The sequence below is a fragment of the Argopecten irradians genome, chromosome 13, assembly GCF_041381155.1.
Source record: "Argopecten irradians isolate NY chromosome 13, Ai_NY, whole genome shotgun sequence".
NCBI lineage: Eukaryota > Metazoa > Mollusca > Bivalvia > Pectinida > Pectinidae > Argopecten > Argopecten irradians.
In genome coordinates, this window is record NC_091146.1 from 4,753,121 (window position 1) to 4,775,323 (window position 22,203).

General features: G+C 34.6%; 1 protein-coding gene across 3 annotated transcripts in view; it reads left to right on the forward strand.

Moving 5' to 3' along the window:
* Positions 1 to 22,190, forward strand: part of LOC138305926 (echinoderm microtubule-associated protein-like 1) — a 60,810-nt gene extending 38,620 nt beyond the window's left edge. For 2 of the 3 annotated variants that reach the window (XM_069246219.1, XM_069246220.1), the window contains 11 exons: positions 3,773 to 3,916; positions 12,759 to 12,899; positions 13,831 to 13,944; positions 15,676 to 15,831; positions 16,814 to 16,954; positions 17,705 to 17,775; positions 18,667 to 18,761; positions 19,246 to 19,352; positions 19,804 to 19,903; positions 20,369 to 20,595; positions 21,417 to 22,190. In XM_069246219.1, coding sequence (XP_069102320.1) covers positions 3,773 to 3,916; positions 12,759 to 12,899; positions 13,831 to 13,944; positions 15,676 to 15,831; positions 16,814 to 16,954; positions 17,705 to 17,775; positions 18,667 to 18,761; positions 19,246 to 19,352; positions 19,804 to 19,903; positions 20,369 to 20,595; positions 21,417 to 21,539 — 1,419 coding nt within the window. In that variant the 3' untranslated portion in view covers positions 21,540 to 22,190. The remainder of the gene's footprint in view (positions 1 to 3,772; positions 3,917 to 12,758; positions 12,900 to 13,830; positions 13,945 to 15,675; positions 15,832 to 16,813; positions 16,955 to 17,704; positions 17,776 to 18,666; positions 18,762 to 19,245; positions 19,353 to 19,803; positions 19,904 to 20,368; positions 20,596 to 21,416) is intronic. The other variant, XM_069246221.1, reaches the window with a different exon arrangement.
* The last annotated feature ends 13 nt before the right edge of the window (positions 22,191 to 22,203 follow it).

Below are 22,203 nucleotides of genomic sequence, written 5' to 3' on the forward strand. Positions count from 1 at the left end.
TTAATTTGAACAAAACATACAATTTCAACCGCTTGACTGGTGCATTAGGTTGAAATCGCTTTCTTCGTAATATATCAACGCCCATAGTTTGGCGCGTATTTGCACGTGGTAGGCGTGCTAGGAGCGTAAAAACGGCTATACACGTGTCGCTGCTACCTACCGGGGATCGTCATTCAGGCAACTCAGGTAGCGGCGAGTACACGGTATTTTTTTAGTTTTAGTTGTGATGATTTATGAAGAAAGGACAACTGTGTTCATGTTAACTAGTAAATACCTACGGAATGTACATTCAGTATATTACTGATTTATACACTAAAATATAATGTATCTAATGTTGGTGATTTTGTAATATTAAGACAGTCAGTGCCTCCGTCGCGGTGACAATGCGTTTAATGTGTTTGGTTTATTTACCCTATTGTATAGTTAAGGGAAGAACTACTATATATTCGTGTTTATATGTGTCTAACTAACTAAAAAAATTAGATGAATAATTTATTTTGGTTTTGTTGCCTGCACAATCAGTGCTTTATTCCATATAGGCCATAGTGCAATGGATTTTGTCGGGACGCAATTAATTAAGTAAAATATGAAGCTCAAACTTTTCAATGGTGGCAATGATGAGTAAAATTTGTAACTGAAGAAGAAAATACTAATTCGTCTGGTCCTAATTTTGTAGAGACAAAATACCATTCGCAGGCGGTGGAGCATCTTTTAGTAACGTTATTAATGTATATAGATAAAAGCCGTAGTCACGATACCATGCGGATGAAATTGGACCAACAGCATGAACTTCCTGTTCTTATAAACACATGCCAAAAGCGGTGTGAAACATTATTTTCCGGATCTACCATAACTATATGGATGACCTCTGTTAATTCGTGTATTCAATACGCCCTAATAATCATGCATTTAATCTGAAAGTGCAATGAGGTTAGCCAATTCACAAATGCTACAATTACTGTAAGGTTAAATATGCTCCAACACTGACAAATGGCATTTTTTTCTATCAAAAACAAGAGCAGATGAATAAGTATTTTTCTTCATTTACAAAAGTTGCTTACTTTACACCATTACCACACTGAAAAGTTTAAACTTTTTATTTTACTTTTATATAAAAATATAAAGAATAATGAAAAAAATCCGCAGCACTAAGTCGTATATGGAATGAAATACTGATTAAGCATGCACCAAAAACCAACATTAATTATTTTACATTATTTTTGTGTTTATTTGATATATTTATATTCACGTTTAAACACCATTTATTACCCAAATGACGAGTATCGCTTATGCTGTGTCGGCGGTGCAGCATCTTTGAATTCGTTTGCCACTGATATGAACCTACCGTAAACCACCTCATTGTCATTTTATACATTTTTTTCGTAACTTTGTGAGAGAGAGAGAGCAAACGCGAATTCAAATAGTTCTCGAATAATTAAATTATAATAGTAAAATTTAATTACCAAATGTAAATATATCTAACAGTTCGTGATAGCCAGTGTATTCACAAATATGTGGAAATTAACGAAGAATCGGGAAGTAGTGTACGTGGAAATGAAGTTGTTTCTAAAGACTGAGTGTGATACGGCTTTCCGGCATCACAATTGTTATTCTTAATCGCTCTATACATTAAAACGTTTCTATAAGGGATACCATAGGACCTGGAGAAATAAATGGTTTTAACAGAAATTCGACATAAAAACTATAAGGTAATTAAAGTGGTAGTCTGATTGTACCCTGATCCAACGTACATGTGGTTGCTAAGCAATATTTTCCCTAATCGACAATTAATTGTTTTCTTGTTTAATCGTGTTTGATTTTCTATCAATCGATTTCCCTTTTCATTTAAAAGAATATATTCACATCTTTTAGAAAATTATACGGAACAAAATTGTAATAAAGGAAATATTGATTTGATGGTGCCACACATAATCGTATCAAAACAGAATTTATAATACGTTTTCTTATAGAAGTATAAGTAAAGAAAAGCAAAAGGCGGGGACTTTAATTTACTTCGTAATAAGCAGAAACGCAAATTCAAGTAAACGAGAAAGTATAATCCGTGTATATTTTGTGTATATATTGAAGATTAACGAGGAGATATCCCAGTTTTATCATATAACTATACAGTATTATAAATGAACATATACAATAAGACCCTAGTCGACCGCATACTGATTAGGTGTGTCGGGTCGCTTTGTTTTCCACGCGCAACTCATTTGACATATGTCAATATACGCACAGAGGGAAATAAGCTTGTAATTATCTTGTAATGACTATTTACTACCACTATAATACCGAGACTTTGTATAACTGTCACAGCACTATTATGTCATTATTATAATCTGTGCACTATAACAATAACGTGGACAGACACCAACACAAACCATCAAATGTCTATGTTTCCGTGCATGACCTACGCTGGGTTAAACAGGCGAGTGATGAAACGTTACAATCAAAATGCGCATTGATATTTGAAGTCACAACTGATTATTGTCTTTTGAATATACAAGCAACCAAGACTTCTAATACTGGTGACAAAATACAATGCCCCATATCACGACACAAGGATACAAATATGTTGCATTTTTATATATTGGTTTATAACTATTACATGCATGTAACTGACATCCCGTTCAGCCATGCTCAGCTTTGTTCAGCTCGACCATATCTGCATGTCATGGATATCGTAAGAGACATTTAAGCATTGGCTGTCATATTTTTGACATGCATTGGTGTGTAACATACTTAGGTTTGGTGTTCTAGCATAGCGAATTGTTGCGCGTTAGCACACCATGATATATATGCTAATATGCTAAAACACCCAATGATGTCACACACCAATGCATGTCAAAATTATGACACCAATGCTTATATTGACATTAATATAGTCATTCCCGTTAAAAAAAGAAACAAAATATGACGTCGCACGATGGTCTAAGTTAATGGAAGACATTAAATCCGAAGCTTATTTCTGCTGTGCTATACAGAGACGAAAAAGATATTATACAATATTGTATATAATTCCATCTGCTATCTGATAAACAGAATGTTACATTCGTGACTACATTATTTTGGATTCGCAAAACTTAAATAATTTGATTTACCTCTCCAGAACTGCAAATTATCACTCTTGTAATATCCTTTATACATTAATAGTGAAATTTCTTTATCGATGTTCATCTCATCCCAGTGTTTGCTTGTTGCCGCCGGTGAGACCAATACATATACGTATCATCGCTATGTATGTCGTAGTAGGAGTAAATCCCTAGATACCTTTTGATGTTAAGATGGCATTAGCAGAACAAAAACCAAAACGAACACCCCCTAATGGCTTCAGCTGTTGATATGTCGTAACTTCAAACATCCACAAATTCAGTTCCTATTTGTTTTTTACATGTCGGCTTATACGTATACAAGCAAAGCTGAAAGGGACTTTCCAGGGGACTTAGCAAGGGTTTAAGTTCATCAGATGTCAATCGATCTTACGAAGAGATACAAAACACATTTTTTGTTTTTTATTATTATTATTTTTTTTTTTGGAAAATTCTTGTTCTTGGTATCATGATTGGTAATGTTTTTGTTAGGTCGTCTGTCTGATGTCAGCCTGATAAAGAAATAAAACATAATTTTAGATTTGAGTTTTATTTTTTCTATTTTTCATGATTTATTGTTATTTTAAGGTCATCTGATAGAAACCTGAAGAAGTAATCAAAACATCGTTTTATTTGATGAATTTTTGATATCATGTTTTGTATTTGTTATTTTACAGATCAACGTAGACGTGATCTGTGACATCAATTTCAATCCAAAGTATGCCGACTTACTGGTTACTACTGGGAAGGAGCATATAGCGTGGTGGAAGATGTACAGAACCATCGGTACAATCCAGTCCGTAGCACAGCCTGATTATGAGGTAGGTAAAATGAATGGTTTACAGTTACGATCAAACCTGTCTTGCCAACCACCTCTGTTTAAAGACCTATTATGACTATGAGGTAAGCTAGAAGTCAGACGCGGATTTAGAGTAGAGCTTCCTGTCCCGGCCCCAGCCCCCTTCGCGGATTTATAGTAGAGTTATCTGTCCCGGCCCCAGCCCCCTCCCCTTTGACAGATTATTTCTATTACAGATCAGTATAAAGTATAAAGACTCCTGCCTATTAAGACCATTTTTGTTGGTCACTCGGCTGGTCGATAAACTGCACAGTGACAGCTGCCTTTGCGACCGCCTCTGTATAAATGCCAACGGCTTATTAAGGCCACTTTCTGTTGGTCACATATGGTCAATTCAACACCATTGAATTCATATATATATAGACTACCATTCTAAAAGACTATTCCATCTTGGTCCTATGAATGGTCTGTATAAACTGTACAGTGACGCCTGCCTTTGCGATCACCTCTGTATAAAGACCAACATCTTTATTTTTAGATGGTATTTAATGACTGTATAGTACAACCTGTCTCTAACGACCACCCAATGGACATGGATCATCATTATATTTTTAAATAAGACGAAGATAATGGTATTCATAACACAATGGTCTTTATACTGAGGTGGTCGACTAACACGTGCTACTAATAACTGTAAATATGAGACCAGTTAAGTAATTCACGATTTCTTGCAATCGTAGATTTTAATTAAGCAATGAACTCAAATGTCGGACATTCATTAATCACAATTCAATTATACTTTTGTAAAGAGTAAAGTCGACAAAAAGTCAGGAATATGAACATATTATCGCAATAACAGTTCTATGATTGACTTAAAGTAAAAAGTCTGGCATAGGAAGGTTAACGTCTGTTAAATGGTTTCATTATATCTAGTGTAGCTTTCTATAAAACATCCCGTCATATCGCTTTGCATGCGACGACATTTATTTATAGTATAAAGTACGCGCAGTACACGTGCTATGATCGAAGGTGCTGCGTGCATTATGCTACAGGATTATTATTGGGTTGTAGTAATGTATTTGATATACGCTGCGTCATTATACTGTTGGTGTAAATAGGAAAGCTGATTACCAAAACTGGGGATAAAGGGTTATAAGATATATTTGATCACGGATTATGACCTGAAAATGCAAACATATTATTTTAACGTTAGTTGAAATATGACACAATAATCTCTTTTCCAAACCATTGGCTTATTGATATAGGAAACATGATATATAAACGGTTATTCACCTCTGCCGTGTCATGTCATTGTTAGCTATGATGTGTATACGTCGAAATATCTAATTACTCCAGTTTCAACAAAATGGTGAAAATTGAATTACGTCACATGGTCTTTTATCCATAATCCATCTTAATAATGGTTGGATTGAGAGTCTGAGATGACATACAACGAACATGTCCTTCGTGAAAAAAATTCGTTTCATGATCTCATAAAACAACAACATTCTGAAAATCTAATGCAAGCTAATTGCATGGAACATGTATACATCGTGAAGAACATTTACCTTGAAAGTTTAAAAATCATAATAAGCAACCATAATGAAAACTTTCAATAGAACCCGCAGACCAAGCAGCAATACGATTAAGGTCAGGGGCATATTTGACTAATCATTTGAGTACTCTCATTGAATTTCGGCTATAGATAAAATCTGCCGTCATACACGTTTTCTGGGTTTGACGTTAACAGGTCCGTGGTAACAGAGTAAGCAGTGTCCCTCGGTTAGAATAATTATTTCCCTTTGTGTAAATTTTTTGTGTTTGCTTTAAGATGGAATACAGTTTTGTTAGGCGTATGGTAAACATATGATTAACATGCAGCGTATGATGGACTATTCCAAAATTCAGATTAGGCATAGTCGGGCAATACCCGGCCGATGTCTACAGAGACCCCAGTACAAAATTGCTTGTTTTCCATAACCGATACCGTTAACTTTATCCATATTTTAAACGCCCATGATGAAGATCTCATTTCGTATTAAATTCTGCACAAAACAAAATACAAAAAATATAACAACGAAAAACAAAGTTTGGTAGACGTTTGAAATTGCTTTATACATTTAACATATACATGTATTGTCCAGCCCACATATTAAACTTTTGAAACTGAAACGCAATCAGTGGGCATTAACCTCTCTATGAACCTCTGCCTGCCAAAAACAATACTTTCCAGTATTCAGTTTGGTTATACGGTATATGAAATGAAGGTGGGGTTTGTTTGGATAGGAGAGACGGATATACGAGAGTCATACTAAACGCCTTCATTCCATGAAGTTGTAAATAAAAACTATCAAACTCATTTTACTCTCAATTTATGTAGAGTGATTACCATGACCTACATGTTTACGGGGTTACAGATATCATTTTAAATGTAGTCAATCAATACCTATGTAGACACGTACAAATATTTTGTATGTTTTCATCTGTATTGTAATTTCTCGACAAACTTGTACAAGTCTATCATTGAACTAACCGTAGTGTATTTTAATGGGAAGGCGACCATTTTGTATCGTCTCGCCGTTAAATATGCCTTATTAACCATATTTAGTGGTAATTGACAAGACAAAGTCATTCACGGAACCCAAACAAACATACTTAGGTTACGTGTCATGATGTTTACTTACACAATGTGTTACAGTCCCTTGATCGTATCTCCACCTAGCGTCCGCTATTTATCCAAGAGTCAAGAGTCAAGAGTCGAGAAGTTTTATTTAGAGTCGCATACATAAGGAAACATAATAACATTAGCACTGTATTGCTATTCTTGCGACAAACATGTTGAAAATATCGCAGTACATACAGGTAAAATATATATAGACAGGCAACAATTTAACTATAGCAAGCATGCTATAGATACATGATATTTAGTTGGAAACAGCTATCACAATTTAGCAGAAATAAGAAAATTTAATTTAAAGGTAATTACTTAATAATTACATATACTTGTATGTCACACAAATGTTACACAAAATAGGTTAAGACACTGAAGTGTAATGTACATAAATGCTAATATAGCAAAGTGTAAACATTTACAGGATATACACTAACATACTGTGAATCAAAAATAGATTTTGAAGTCATAGGTAGAAAACAATAAGCTAAAATAAGGTTGCCATGTGCAACTGTGCATTATTGTGTTAAAACATAATGATTACGATTAAGAACAATTTGAATTATATTTAAAACCGCATTAGGCTTGCAAATAAGTATTACCGACTGGCTTATTGTGATACAGTTATGGTGTTTTATGTCAATACATGATGTGGTTGAGAAAGGTAAAGGTTGACGTGCAATACATGTATATATATAAACTAGTGTTCATTTTACACCTACCTTTAAGCTTATGAAACTATAATGTAAGCATTTTTTCAATATTTTTTGGGTTTATGAAGCATTAGACAATTATTTTTTCAACACATCCTCACAGGAACTTGCATCTCTGGGACGTAGAGCAATTGATATAGACCACCCGGCTATTATTCTAGTATTCGGAAATCTCAGGATAAAGATCGCTAAAAAACATTGCGTTTTTTCATAAAAGCCTTCATTTTACAGGGTATCAATTTGTCTTGAAACAACAAAAGCCAATTACATAGACTCCATACACCTTTCCTGCTATAATCCGTACTCGATGTTATTTTCATTGACTATACGCCGTACACAACGCAAATTAACATAGATATTGGAAACGGAATTCATAGTCAACCAAATGCTGTTACATCAATCTAGTAACTATACTGTAGCAATTACACATTACAATTAATATAAGTGAGTAAAGTTTTTGTAATAAAATCTCAATATATGGCGAAAGTACACCTGATATATACCTTACACATTGTCAAATACGTCTATAGAGACGCCTTCAGGTACACTAGACTCTACCTGTAATGGAACACTATTTACAACGTCTATATCTCATAATAGTAGAATGTAAAAACTCGAGATATTTCACTGACAATGCAGTGAAAACCTGAGTAGTGTTTCCAGGGGATTATGGCACAAGTATATCTGTATACCACGGCTGTATCAGACAAGCTATAGTTAGCTAATGTAAATTGACCTCCCAACCGCCCGTATAATTAATCTTATATAAACATATGTTGGATAATATTGGTGCCGCTAATTTGCATATAAGAATCTATCATCCAACGTTCACCATACGTTTTCGTAGGGGAGGTAACTCGTACGGAAAGTATCATACTCACGCAAGTAAAATAGGGATTGTGTCAGATTAGGCTTTAACCGGGAAAAATGTAAGAGAATATATTTCTATCTTATTTGAAAGTTTAATGTCTATACTTTAACAAACAAACCACGCTTTTGCGGTAAATTTTATAGACGGTACAGTCATTGGCCAAAATCCAATATAGACTAAGATATCAATGCGGTATATCTGAATTTATTTTATTGAAAAAATAAGCAATAAAATTAATGCCTTATTAGTTACTGAGTTATTCAAATTAAAGTCTACATATAGTCTATAAAGATGTTATTTGTTCGGGTTTTGGCGAGTTTATTACTGTAGGAATACTTAAAGCTGACAATGCAAGTTAAAAAGTTATAAATTGAGATTAAAAAAATTAAGCACACTTGTATTTCAAGAATCGTTTATGAGACAACTCCCTATCGAGGTCAGCCATTTTTGTTTTTCGCTCTACTCTCACCGACCTCTATATAAAGCGCGTGAATCGACACACGTGCGCTCAGTCTATACACGTACATACACACCTGGCAGTTGTCCACTGTGTATCACCAATATTACGTAAACGAAATACATCAAATCCTCTAAGCTGTCATTTACATGTTTTGTCAAAATAAAATTTCCACACAAATGAATAGAAATCCAAATGATGAACCGTCCACATATCATCGTAACCGATGTACTCGACTGACCATGTGCACGTGACTACCTGTCCCGAACATGCGACAACTACTGTACCGAGGACACACACGTGTCGGTGTACGTGTAATACCAAGGGTATATTGAAGTGTTTCATTAGCTATAGCTCGTTTTGGATATTATTTGTGATTTAGCTGACAACACATTCATGTATTATTTCAATGAAACCTTGTCAGGTGAGTGCAGTGTTTATTTTCAGGTTGACATTGATGTTCGCAATATCGTGGTATGTGTATAAGAGACAAGTTATGTTTGAAATGACTCACGTGTGTCTAGTCCCATGCTTTATATAGGGGGTTGGCCAGTGAAAGTAACTAAGCACAGCAAAAATAAAATTGGCTGCCACTTCCTTGGATACGACACTGTCATAACTGGGGCATGTCTCAGAAACAATTTTTCAAAAAAAAAAAAAAAACAAAAAAAAAAAAAAAATCAAAAAATCATATTTTTTTTATATTTCAAATGCATGCTTTTTAACTTGCATTGTCAGCTTTAATGCTCGAAGCCTCTGTATATCAGGCAAATTATGTGATAAAGTTGCATAAAATTCAAACATTTATCAAATATTTAACCACATTGTTATTAACATTACAGTTTTTCGAAATATGTTGACGTTATAATTATTATTTGTTAATTTGTTAATTAGTTATTGTTAAATCCCATTAGATAGAAGGTTGCTGTCTGTAATTTGTCATCTGCCAAAGTACAAATGTTGGAAAAATTAAGAAATAAAATGAGCCACGGAATATCAACATGTCCGTCCTTTGTGGATAATTCCATCATGTCCGTCCATTTTAATCCCGTCCCAACGGATTCTTATCCTCGTGTAAATGGTTCCTGAAATGCGTCTGAGGTCGTTTCATTTGCAGGATAATCAGTTCCATTAATCATGAATTGCAAGCAACAACCTTATTAATCAATCCTTAAATGGGATTGTTTTAGTTCGTGCAATTAACGAATTATTCACCTCAGAAATGAAAGGCAGTAATAATCAGCGTCGAATGGTCAGTACCCATGTGGATTAAGCGTGTACGTGCCACATATGCACATGATCATTTCAAGGAATAGTTACGTTTTTAAATATGAACTGGTCCGTCAATGCAAATAAATACGTGGGAGGCTGGAAAAATATGGACGTAATATTACAGAAATGTTGACGTCCTCATGGATCATAAGCTATTTTCTGAAAATAGTAACTGATTATTATGACATTAATTGAAATATGTACCCTAATCACATATCATTTCCAAACCAATGAGTAATTGTTATTGTAAACGGGCCCTGAGGTACGTTACCGTGCATTCATCCCGGCTGCTTATGTAATTATCGAATACTCTCAAATATGTGGACATGAAGTAAAGGGATATTCTACCCGAGGGTCACAAAATGTTGTATAACCCGAGCTTCGCCGAGGTTCTTACAACATTTCTGATACCGAGGGTTGAATAACCCCACCATTCATATCCACGTATCAAAGAGTATTTTTCTCTCATATCTGGACGTTTTACTGCAATTTTATTAATATAATTTTCGCTATTTTGAAATCAATTAGAAAGAAAACTCTTTTGTTTGTTTGTTTGATTGATTAATTAACGTCCTTTTAACAGCTATTGTCATGTAAGGACGGCCTCCCATGTATGCAGTGTGTTGTGTGTATGTTGTGCGAGGTGCGTGTTATGGGAGACTGCGGTATGTTCATGTTGTGTCTTCTTGTATAGTGGAACTATTGCCCTTTTTATAATGCTATATCCCTGAAGCATGCCGCGTGAGACACCAAGCAACACACCCCATCCGGTCACATTATACTGACAACGGGCGAACCAGTCGCCCCACTCCCCGTTTGCTGAGCGCTAAGTAGGAGCAGAAACTACCACTTTTATAGACATTGGTGTGTCTTGGCCAGGGGACAGAACCCAGAGCCTTCCTCACAGGGGCGAACGCTCAGCGCAAGGCCAAAATTGAGGCGGTGCCAAAGAAGGCATTAGGAAAGATAAAGTCAGTTAGGAAAATATCTTAAATTTAGTTGCCTTTTACGATCATGCAAGAGAGGCAGCAGGTACAATTCTAAGGCCCTACCTGCGAAAGAAAACGGGTCTGCAAGTCAATCCTCCATATACGAAAATTTGGTGATATTTTCAACTCAATTCCCGTAGTTAGTACCCTTTAAAGCAATCTGATTAAAATACATATCCTTATAATCACTGCGTTGGATAAGAGGATCTGACAACATCACATTAAGGGTCATGTTTAAGTGACCTTTAGAAATGGTCAATGAAATCGTTGCTGCCAGAATCTTGAATGTGACGTTAAGGGGACGAAATAGTTTGAAAAAAGATGTCAGAATTATTTTCGTGTGCAAGGTCATGTCGCCCGAACAGCACAGCAAAGCTAATTGTATATGTATACTGGGACGAAATGGTGTTGTAAATTGATTAGGAATGTGTAGAAAACGCATTTTGTCTGAAGTACACGTGGTACAAAGGTCATCAAAACATGACCCCTTACGGGATGTGGTCAGATCCTCTATTTAACGTATGTATTTTAATATGATTGGTTTTAAAGTAACATAGTTTCTAAAAAAACGAGACCTGCCAGTGATACACCTGACGGTATGAACGAAATATGGTGTCTCGAATGTTGTATTAAAACATTGAAAGTAGATTGGTTACTCATCATTTAATTCTCCTGAGAAAAATGGCTATCGCATTTTGTTTTGCAAATGATAAACGAGTATTTGACAGCCAGAAAATGTGTAGTCGAACCTGCTATAATAAAAGCTATATTTCTTCGCTAAGTGAAATCGGAAGATAACACGCCGGGAGAGTTTAAAATGACGAGATTCGGAGAAGTTTAATATTGTAAAGTTTGAGACTCGTTATTTTTCTTCCGTTTTATAATAATAAAAATGGAGCGTATGAATTTATGATTAGGTCAATCATTTGCCCTGTAAAATGTTGACGGATTTGCAATATGGATAGGGATCAACTAGACATCAATGTCATTAATTCATATAAAGAATAGTCTTGTATAAAACATGTACTGATCTGAATCATACCTGAAAGACCAGACTAAAGTTTCATCCTCAGGGCTCTAACAAGATCATCATTCCTTCCAATAGAGTTTTTTACAATTGATTATTTGTACTTATCGCTAATTTTTCAGGTTCTTGCAATGCCATAATTTACCACGTTTTTGTCTAAGAACAACTGAGCACATATTTGAACTGTGGGTTTCTTCTAGAGATATATTAGAGAGGATATATATTCTCAGAAAATGTTAAGCTTGTTCAAGGATGCACTCCATGGTTTCATATATAAGAGAAACGTAACAGAAAAAAATATCAAACTTTCCATATTTTCAATATTTATGCATATTTTAGATAGTAACCATTGCAAATTAAACCGGAAAATTAGAAAAAATGCATTATGATTAAATCATGGATGTACTGCAGAGTTGGAATACAACAATTTAAATACTAAATCACAGTTTTGAAAAATTGGCGGATTTAGGGGCCAAAATATTAGGGCACAAACCATACATTAGAAAATGTCCTTGTTTGTACCTCTTAATTCAAAAATGTGTGTTCATGTAGGCAGATGATAAATTTTGGAATGACAGATAAGGTTGAAAAAACTGGCACTCTTGTTGGATCACTCGAAGATACAAAATATAGCTGTGTCATATATGATGAACAGACACCGTGGCTTTGAAGAACTAATATTGCGCACAGAACGCTCATAAAATCTAATCACCTTGAAACACCACATTGGAATAGGGTTTATTTGTTTTACCGAAAGGAGAAAATTGCTATAATAAGGTATTTCCACTGTTTATAATAGTGATACGGTGTATGCCCACTTTGTGTGTTGAATGATTTAATTTTAGTCCATTTTACTTCTCCCAGACTTACCTACGTGCCAGATTCATTATATGTCTCACACATAACGACAAAGGTGACCTCATCACAGGCGACTCAAACGGCACCATATACATCTGGGGCGACGGGGGCAACAAAATCACCAACTTCATCAAACATGCACATGACGTAAGTTATAGCTATAACATACAGCGTATTGTTAATTGTCTTGTATCCACAAGATTACGTGGCCCACTCGTTCTTTGTTGAAATATATACCTGTGCTTGATACTTATTTACTTAAGGGTTGTTTTTTGTTGTGCACTGGTGTTTAAACAGCATTTGTTGGTTGGACAGACATTTTCATGTTAAAATATCTGTCCAACAAATGCAGCTCACATATCAGTAAACAAAAAAAGAGATTAATTCCTTATATTTACATTTTAATCGACTATTTCGTTTAAATTTAATGTTCCGATATATAAATGAAACTTCGTTTTTTCCACGTTATACGATTGATGTAACAGTCGGTCAATTAATGGAGTCCCGAAACAATATGGCGGGATATGTTGTCCAAGTTCAGAAGGTACACAAAATATAGTTCCACAATAACATTACCTGTTTCTTTCCATTCCATTGATGCAATATTTCTCATTTGTTTCTGAAATATATTTAAATATTCTCACATCATTCAAATTATTTATATTGAAGAATTAGAAAAATACAGAAACAATAGGCTAAATCTGAGGCGCATTAAAACTACTTGCGGAAGTCAATGTTCCGGTGTATGTATTCCTTCGCGACAACCGACTAAAACAAAGGAAAAAAACCGGAAATGTAAATGTAAGCGTACTTATTTTTGTGCAGTCATATGTTATTGCAAACATAATAATGAAAAATTTAAAAACGTGACGATCTTGCGTTTTCGTAAGAATACCTATTATAACTTTGTACAGAAAATACATCACCGCATTTATATGTTAGTCCAAAACGTCTGTTGCAAATAGCTACGGAATATGAATACCGCAACAATATTTGCAATTAAAATCATTTTTATAGATAACACTGATAAAATATTTTTTTATATATGCATGAATAATCGAATAAAATGAAATTCCAGGGTCCTGTGTTTACGTTGTTGTACTCCAAGGGCCTGTTGTTGTCCGGGGGTCGGGATGGAATGGTCTTCTGGTGGACATGGAACAAAACGATGGACCAAGCAGGATCACTTCAGGTAGGTAGAGTCATTTAGTCAATACCGTTATAGTACGTAACCGCATTATAGTTATACATTAATCTACTTGATACCCTTTGATTTTGCTTATACACATGTTTTGTATATGTGTAATACATGTATGACATGTGGTGGGCATTCTGAGATCATGCTTTATCATTATTGTGCAATTGATGTGACGTCAAAATTCAAGGTCATCCTGGTCCAGTGAGCTTTTTTTGTTTGTGCAGCAAACTGACGTTAAATTCTTCGTAATTAGGTTTTATTAATAAATTCTGTGATAAACTTGATAAAACTCCAGACGAAAAATTAAATCATTTTTGCCAGGGCTCAGAAATCCAAAAAGCTATTGTCTTTATATTACATATCATAAACTTGAGTGTAAATCAAAACGAATTATACTTCCGTCCGTAACCGTTCGAATGTTAAGGAATGTGTTATTTGGACAGCGCTGACAGATACAGACACTTGTGCCATATATACGGTACTTAATTCTTATTGTCTGAGGAACGCGTTGAAAACCATGTTACCGAAACGAACTATAATAAACGCAAACGTCGAACATATGAAAAAAAGATTACCAGACACGCAAATCTGTTGTCAAGAAAAAGTGTAGAGATGTTAATGTGCCTTTTAATATATACAGCATCGATTATTACCCTAGAAAGGTATGCGTTCGGTTGGCAAGTTATTGGTTTTTTGTCAATTCCATATCAAGACCCAGATCTTAGGTATTGGACCAGCTTCGTTTTAATCTCAAAAACGTTATGTTCTTATATCATGTACTGATAGAGTAATGACGCTATCGTTTTCCTATATGAGACAAACTAACGAATAATTCACCATGGCGTCTTAAAGCGAAATATGTCTTCGCGCTTTAAATATCTATCATTTAATTTCAATACTTAGAGTGATTCTTTTCTTTGATTGTTTTCCCACTCGATCGCTTTTTTAATTTCACATCGTATTCGATCTGCCAGTCGAGTTAAACGACTCTCGTTGATGGCTATTTTAATGTATCAATCAAATAAGCAGACAATACGTATAATTTTGCACTTGAACTTTCAAAAATCATATCATTAAAGCTTTACGTAGGACATCGCAACCTTATTACAAAACAGTCGAATTAATTTTCCGAATTTCAAACAAATTACACGGTTGAACAACGCTATTATGTTCCAACATGTAGCAATGCACAATATTTTTATGTTACAAAAATCATGAAACAATATGAACAGAAATTGATATTCTTTATTTAGGGCAAAGACAATGAATATCATAATCTTGAAATGTCATTGAAATAATCACATCAATTCAGATTATTTCAAGCAATAGTGTACCAACCAATGCATTGCAGATACGTATGGTTTACATTTGATAATACGTTCGTTGCTATTTATAGTGTTATATATTTCAAATTGCCATCCATTTATATGAATCTTATCGCTGATACATTGTTCCGTCGTGCATCATCACATGCATGTGGATCTGTCCAGTGTGTTGATGAAGAGTGAGTAAAACCCAGTAATTATGACAGCTGATCTTGGCTGAGCGACAATGCGCGAAACAAAGAGTTACATAGTAAAGAGCGACAATGCCCAAGTCTAATGCAAATGCTGAGCGTATAGCATATTGTTGCTTGTCCTTTTGAGTACTGTCACTTTTCGAATGGCGGGATCGCCAATGGCATAACCAATATCAGTCACCAGTTAATTTAATGTATGATTACAGATTCCCCGATCGGAGGGTGGAGTGCGGATGATACAGATACACAACGAGTCCCTACTTCTTGGTACCACTATGAACTCCATGCTCTCCTCACTCTTCCCCGCCGGTAAACAGACACCAACTGCTGACGTCACACTGGACGCCATACCCATCACACAGGCGAGTCATATTCATTGTATTCAATTTATAAACTGGCATTCTTCATTCCCAGTTTAGTTATGTCATGGTCTTAACCAAACGAAAACTATGATAAGGGGAATATCGAGAATGGTGTTTTGGTCATTCGCTATTCCAGTAAACATTCCCTTTCCCTTAATCATTGAGGGACATGGTCGTTTGATTGGCGTAACGTCCTATTAACAGCCAAAGTCGTTTATGGACAGACTCACATGTATGATATGTGCTTTGTATGAATGTATGTATTGGGAAGCAACGATATATTAGTGTTGAGTCTCATTGCGATAGTGGACACGTTTGTCTTTTGTATAGTGCTCTCTTACTGACACATACCGCCAAAGATACGGAACAAACACACAACATCCTGTCATATAGAGGCTGAAATTAGGATAAGTTGATGTCTTCTAAATGGGTCAAACGAACGAACAGTGTACATATAGTAAATGTTTACCTATTCCGGTTACAAAATGACATATTTACTAAAACGATGTTTTTCATTCCTCACATAATTTAATTTGTGTGTGATAGATATGGCTACTATATACATATATATATGTAGGAGGTAAGTGTAGCTGAAGGCATTTTACGTTGCGGAGCAGATGCCACTTCAGATCGGCATATATAATCAAAGGATACATATTTGCAACACAGTTGTATTTGTCTTGATTATAACGTCTTCGTGTCCCGTAGGTACTACATGTATCACGTGGTCGATTTCCCCCTTTCTATGGACCTCTCAAAGAAATTGTAAAATCGCAAATGGAAACATACAATTATACTTTCCTGTACTGATATAGAAACGACCGAACTTTACCGTACCTTGCAATGGCTCAATCATGCTTAAACGTCTCCGGCATTTTACAACCAATAAGTGTAGGCCGATAAAAATAGATATTACCTACGTTTTCTCATTAATATAATAAAATATATTGTCTGATGTTAGAATACGTTGTACGTTTTATAGGGACATTTTGATGACCTCCGTGGAATTGCCTGTGTGCCTCGTTCTGAGGTTGGGGGCGATTTCGTCACAGCTGGTTTGGACGGAATTATATGTTGGTTTGATTCAAGTCGACGAGATCCAGTCTGTAAACTCGTACTTAAGGTATATAAATATTTATATAATCCTTTTTTATTTTTCTATAATTGCATATCTCGTAAATGAATTTTCGTCTTTGAACAGATATTTGGTTTCATAGCTACTTCTCTTACAATATGTATTAATATTTCGCAATGCAATGCTTATGACTATTACGAAACATGTGTTCATTTTCTGACGGTCATCATATCGATCGTTCTGAATTGTTTTTTTGCAAATATATTCATGGTTTCAGTAGAATAGTTAGATTTGGGTATTTTGAATTAAACTATCGATAAAAATTGTGAATGATAACAAGAAATTCATCATATATATTTGTAAAAAATTATACACAATAGCAAGGGCAAGGCCCGTTATTAGTTCAAAATATACATGTAATACTCAACGGTAGTGCATATTCCGTCTTTGCATATTACATTTTTAGCTCCCTTGCGGGTAGGTATCGATTGTTACGTCATTATTTTGTGAGCGCAATTCACGTCGTTTTCTCCGAAACGTATGACGTTACGCTCGCAAACACATGACGTCACAATCTATAATGGCAACGGCAGATAACTCTGTAATATGGAAATTCGGAATTGCTTACAGTTCGTAGAATTTGCAATTGCATTTACCCTAATCTTAGTGTTTCTGAATATCCGTAACATGATAAATTTCAAGTCATATACTGTAAATAGTTATGTGATTGAATTCAGATTTGTGATCGAGATTGTTGGATGTAACGATACAGTGTCGATATTGATTATTATTACACAGGGGCAGCAGTTTCTCTGTATAGACAGTAACCCCTCTGGTAAGCTGATCGCTCTGGGGACAAAGGATGGACAGTAAGTGACAAGGATAAATGTTTTTTATCACGGTTTAGGATCGCGACACATACACAGTGTAGTGGTCCTGAGATATTAAATAAAAATCAGTCAAAATAATCATTATCGAAATTTGTGAAATCGACATTATAAGAAAATATACTACTAATATATATGTTTCATTTGTTATAAACATACAAAATGTAACTTATTCGTCGCAATGTAATTTTTACTTTAATATAACATTGAAGATAGTAATAACTAGGGTATTTGAGAAATATATAGGCATGTGTTTATTACGAACCTCGCTTGAGATTGCCGCTGAAATTTATAATCCAACTGTATAATTTATCTGTGTGAATATCTCAATATAATAGTATCAGATGTTTCGGAAGGAAACGCATTTTCATGAACCCACAATAAAGTTTGAAATAACACTTATTTTTAATAGATATCAAAATGAGGCAATTCTTATGAATTTCGAGTTATATTTGGCCCCTAAATACTTTTCGTTTATTCTTTCTCATATAATGAACACTTTTGTTGAGATATCTTCATATAATTAACAATTTTGTTCAGTTGTCTTCATATAAAGAACGCTTTTATTAATTTGTCTTCATATAATAACACTTTTGTTCTGTTATCTTCATAAAATGAACATTTTTGTTCAGTTTTCTTCATATGATGAACAGTTTTGTTGAGTTGTCTTCGTATAATGAACACTTTTGCCGAGGTGTCTTCTTATTATGAACACTTTTGTTGCGTTGTCTTCATATTATGAACAATTATGTTGAGTTGTCTTCATGTAATGAACAGTTATGTTGAGTTTTCATCATATAATGGATACTTTTGCTCAGTTGTCCTCATAAAATGAACAATTTTGTTCAGTTGTCTTTTTTTTTCTATTTATAGCATTATTCTGATTAAAATAGAAGGCGAGAGTAGCTCGGACGCATTCAACAAGAAAATTTGTAAGGACAGAATAGACACTATCAACTTTTCACCAGGTCAGTGTAGAATTAGCTTTCTCACCAGGTATGGTTTGAATTAGTATTCTCACCAGGTATGTTTAGAATTAATATTCTCAACAGGTATGTTTAGAATTAGAATTCTCACTAGGTATGTTTAGAATTAGTATTCTCACCAGGTATGTGTAGAATTAATATCCTTGTTAAAATGTGATTGCAAAATAATTAATCTTTGAAGCATATTTCTTTTGGTATTGCAATGATGGTCGAGGGAAGATGGGATGAAGTAATGTAATTGTAAGCTTGTTTTCCGATCCTAAGCTGAAATGTATAAGAGTTCACCTGAATAAAGTATTGTTTCAACTAAGACCGAGAAGAACATTAATTAACCATATACTGTATAATAAAAAACTACGTGATGCAATGTAACGCAAAAAATCGATTGTAATGCCTCCAATATCTCTCGAATGTAGCCGTTTTCATGTTTTCAAACAAAATGATATAAATATTCCTTTTAATACAGATTACCAACATCTAGCGGCCGGCAGTCATGATCACAGTGTGTATGTGTTTTCTTTGAAGGAGAAAGAGGACGGATCAACAGCATGGGAATTTATCGGAAAGTATAATGTGAGTTGTTCTGGTATATTGGGTTGATAAGTCAATAACAATGAATAAATGCCTAACTCGTCTTCTTTGATATTTACCTATAGTAATGTTATGAGTCTGTCATTTACATTGGTATATTCGTAAGTTTATATATGAATTATAAATTAGACGAATTAGCGTAAGTTCTCGCCCTGTGAATAATTTTTAATACTGATACACAAGTATTTTTATTTACAATAAGCCACATTATCTTTGAGTGTATTATATTATTCGCGAAACGTTTGATTCGAGTTTAAGTGATCTCGCGATATTACGCGAGAATCGTAATCCGCGAAAAAAAATATTGATTTTTTTTTACAGAAGCGGATAAAGAATATTGGGATTACTTATAGTTTGTACTTTTTTTCATTCCTCATTTTAAGCCTGCGTATGACAATGATAGGTACTGACATATCCCATTGTTATTGAACAGGCCCACAAAGGACCAGTGAACAGTTTAGATTTCTCACTCGAAAAAGCTGATGGTTCCTTCTTGGTTAAAAGTTGTTCCTCGAAGCCAGATACCGAATATTGTAAGTACCAACGAAGATGTAGATTCATTATTTTTTATTTTTTTTAAAGAAACGAATTGCGCTTACTTTTAGCATCGCAACTTTTAGAAAACAAACAAAACCAAAATGCTAACATCCAAGGAGTTATTCTTCTGAGATCAGCATACGACCTCAATAGACACGCATCTCATGAAGTTACATGATAAAAAGCATTGTTATCAACAAATAAAGAATAATTAAATATTAGTGCAATATGTGAAAAATGGAAACGCATGTTTTGCATTATGAAACTGTGGCTACTTTCTATTTTGTGGATCTCGTATAGTTGTATTCGATGAATTGCCAAAACATTTCCAAAGGGAGCATAATCTTCCAATATCTCTTCTTTCGAATTGATGGTTACATTGCCTTTGAAACTTTATGTAACGTATATTGTCGTTCAGACAGTGTATCTAAATTGTGTTGTATTTGCATTCGATTCACAAGGGCGTCTTGATGACCAAACAGCAGTGACAGATAAAGACGTTTCGGCCATCCAGTGGGCTTCGCATCGCTGTAAACTAGACAGCCACGTGTATGGTCTGTGGTGGTCAAAACAGGCTCAGGAAAGTGACGTGAACTGTATTGATGTAAACAGCGCTGGGAATCTAGTTGCTATGGGAGACAGCAACGGATACCTTAGTCTCTTCCGATATCCTTGTACAAAGAAAGGAGTATGTGCTATTTCTATGTCAAATGTATCTTAAGACGTGTGTATCTTGTATCAAATCAGTATTCCGATATACCTGTACAAAAAGAGAGGAGTATGTGATATGTCTATGTCAAATGTATTTTAAGACGTGTGTATCTTGTATCGAATCAGTATTCCGATATCCATGTACAAAAAGAGAGGGGTATGTGATCTTTCTACATCAAATGGTGTATTTTAAGACGTGTGTATGTTGTAACGAATCAGTATTTCGATATCCATGCACAAAAAGAGAGTGGTATGTGATCTTTCTACATCAAATTATTTTAAGACGTGTGTATGTTATAACGACTCAATATCTTAAAGTAGAATAACAAGGCAAATTTTAAGGTCAAACATGCATATTTTTTTTAACAAAAGAAGTCAGCGTCTCGTTTAAAATGTGTTACCATTGATTTTTCTATGAATCAATATCTAATCTACTGGAAGACATGATTTTGAAACTAAAAAACTATGGATTAAGATCGGCTTTTTTCCACTCAGAGTTGAAAATATTAAATTTTGTGAGCATTTTCTTTTATGACATAACGCAGAATGTTCGGTCACTTTTACGTCACGCCGGAATTTCATTGGGAAAGCGTTAAACAGTAAAATAATATCAGCGCAATACTATTTTTTTAATTGAAAAACAGAAGGGATATATTTATTCAATTACGGGAGGACTTTAACCAAAATGTCTGCAATATTTTTTATCTTTTGATGCGTTTTTGTTGAGAAAATGACGTTTTTTGGCGCGACAGATGTGACACGTAGCGGCTTATTGTTCATATTTCAATTTTCTTCCAGGCTTTTTGCCACACCTACAAGAGTCACACCTCCATACAGAAGGTCCTGTTTGTGTACGACAAGATATTTGTTATCACTATTGGTGGAGATGACTCCTGCATTCTACAATGGAGGATTGTATGACAGAATGGAAGTATTCAAGTTTGTGTTGCTGTGGCTATGATGGATTTGTCAGAATTATACGTCACATGTGACCGATGTCCAGAGGAAATTTAGCAGCGCATTCTGCTCTCACACGTTAGTATACATATTCCATGTCAGAGCATAGACAATGCAAAATTGACAGTCGGTGTCCAGATGTCTTGACAGTTGAGGAACCTCCAATAACAGGATTTGTAACGTTATGACAAAAGATAATTTGTATGATTAGTATTCTTATTAGTTGATATTCCTTAGACCTGAAAATGAGACCTAAGATTCAAGGTGATTACGCAGTACAAATTACTTACGACTTCAGGTTCTGTATTTACTTAAATCCTTAATTCACATACATATGTATGTGGAAAGCATGCAGGAGATGCATGCTATTTGTTATCGTTTTACTATAAATTTCTCATCGCACAGACTAGTGAGTTTGTATGCTTAAAGGCAAAGTAGTATCGATCTATGAAAATGTGATATAAACATATATACATGTATATTGTTTCATTGAGTGCTGTTTAAGAAAAGACAATTATAATAAAAAATAAGAGAAAAATGCTTGCTTCATATCATGATACTGATATGTTTGTATAACGATGTTACCTGTATGAAAATAAATATTTAACGTACTTTGAAGTGGTAAGTC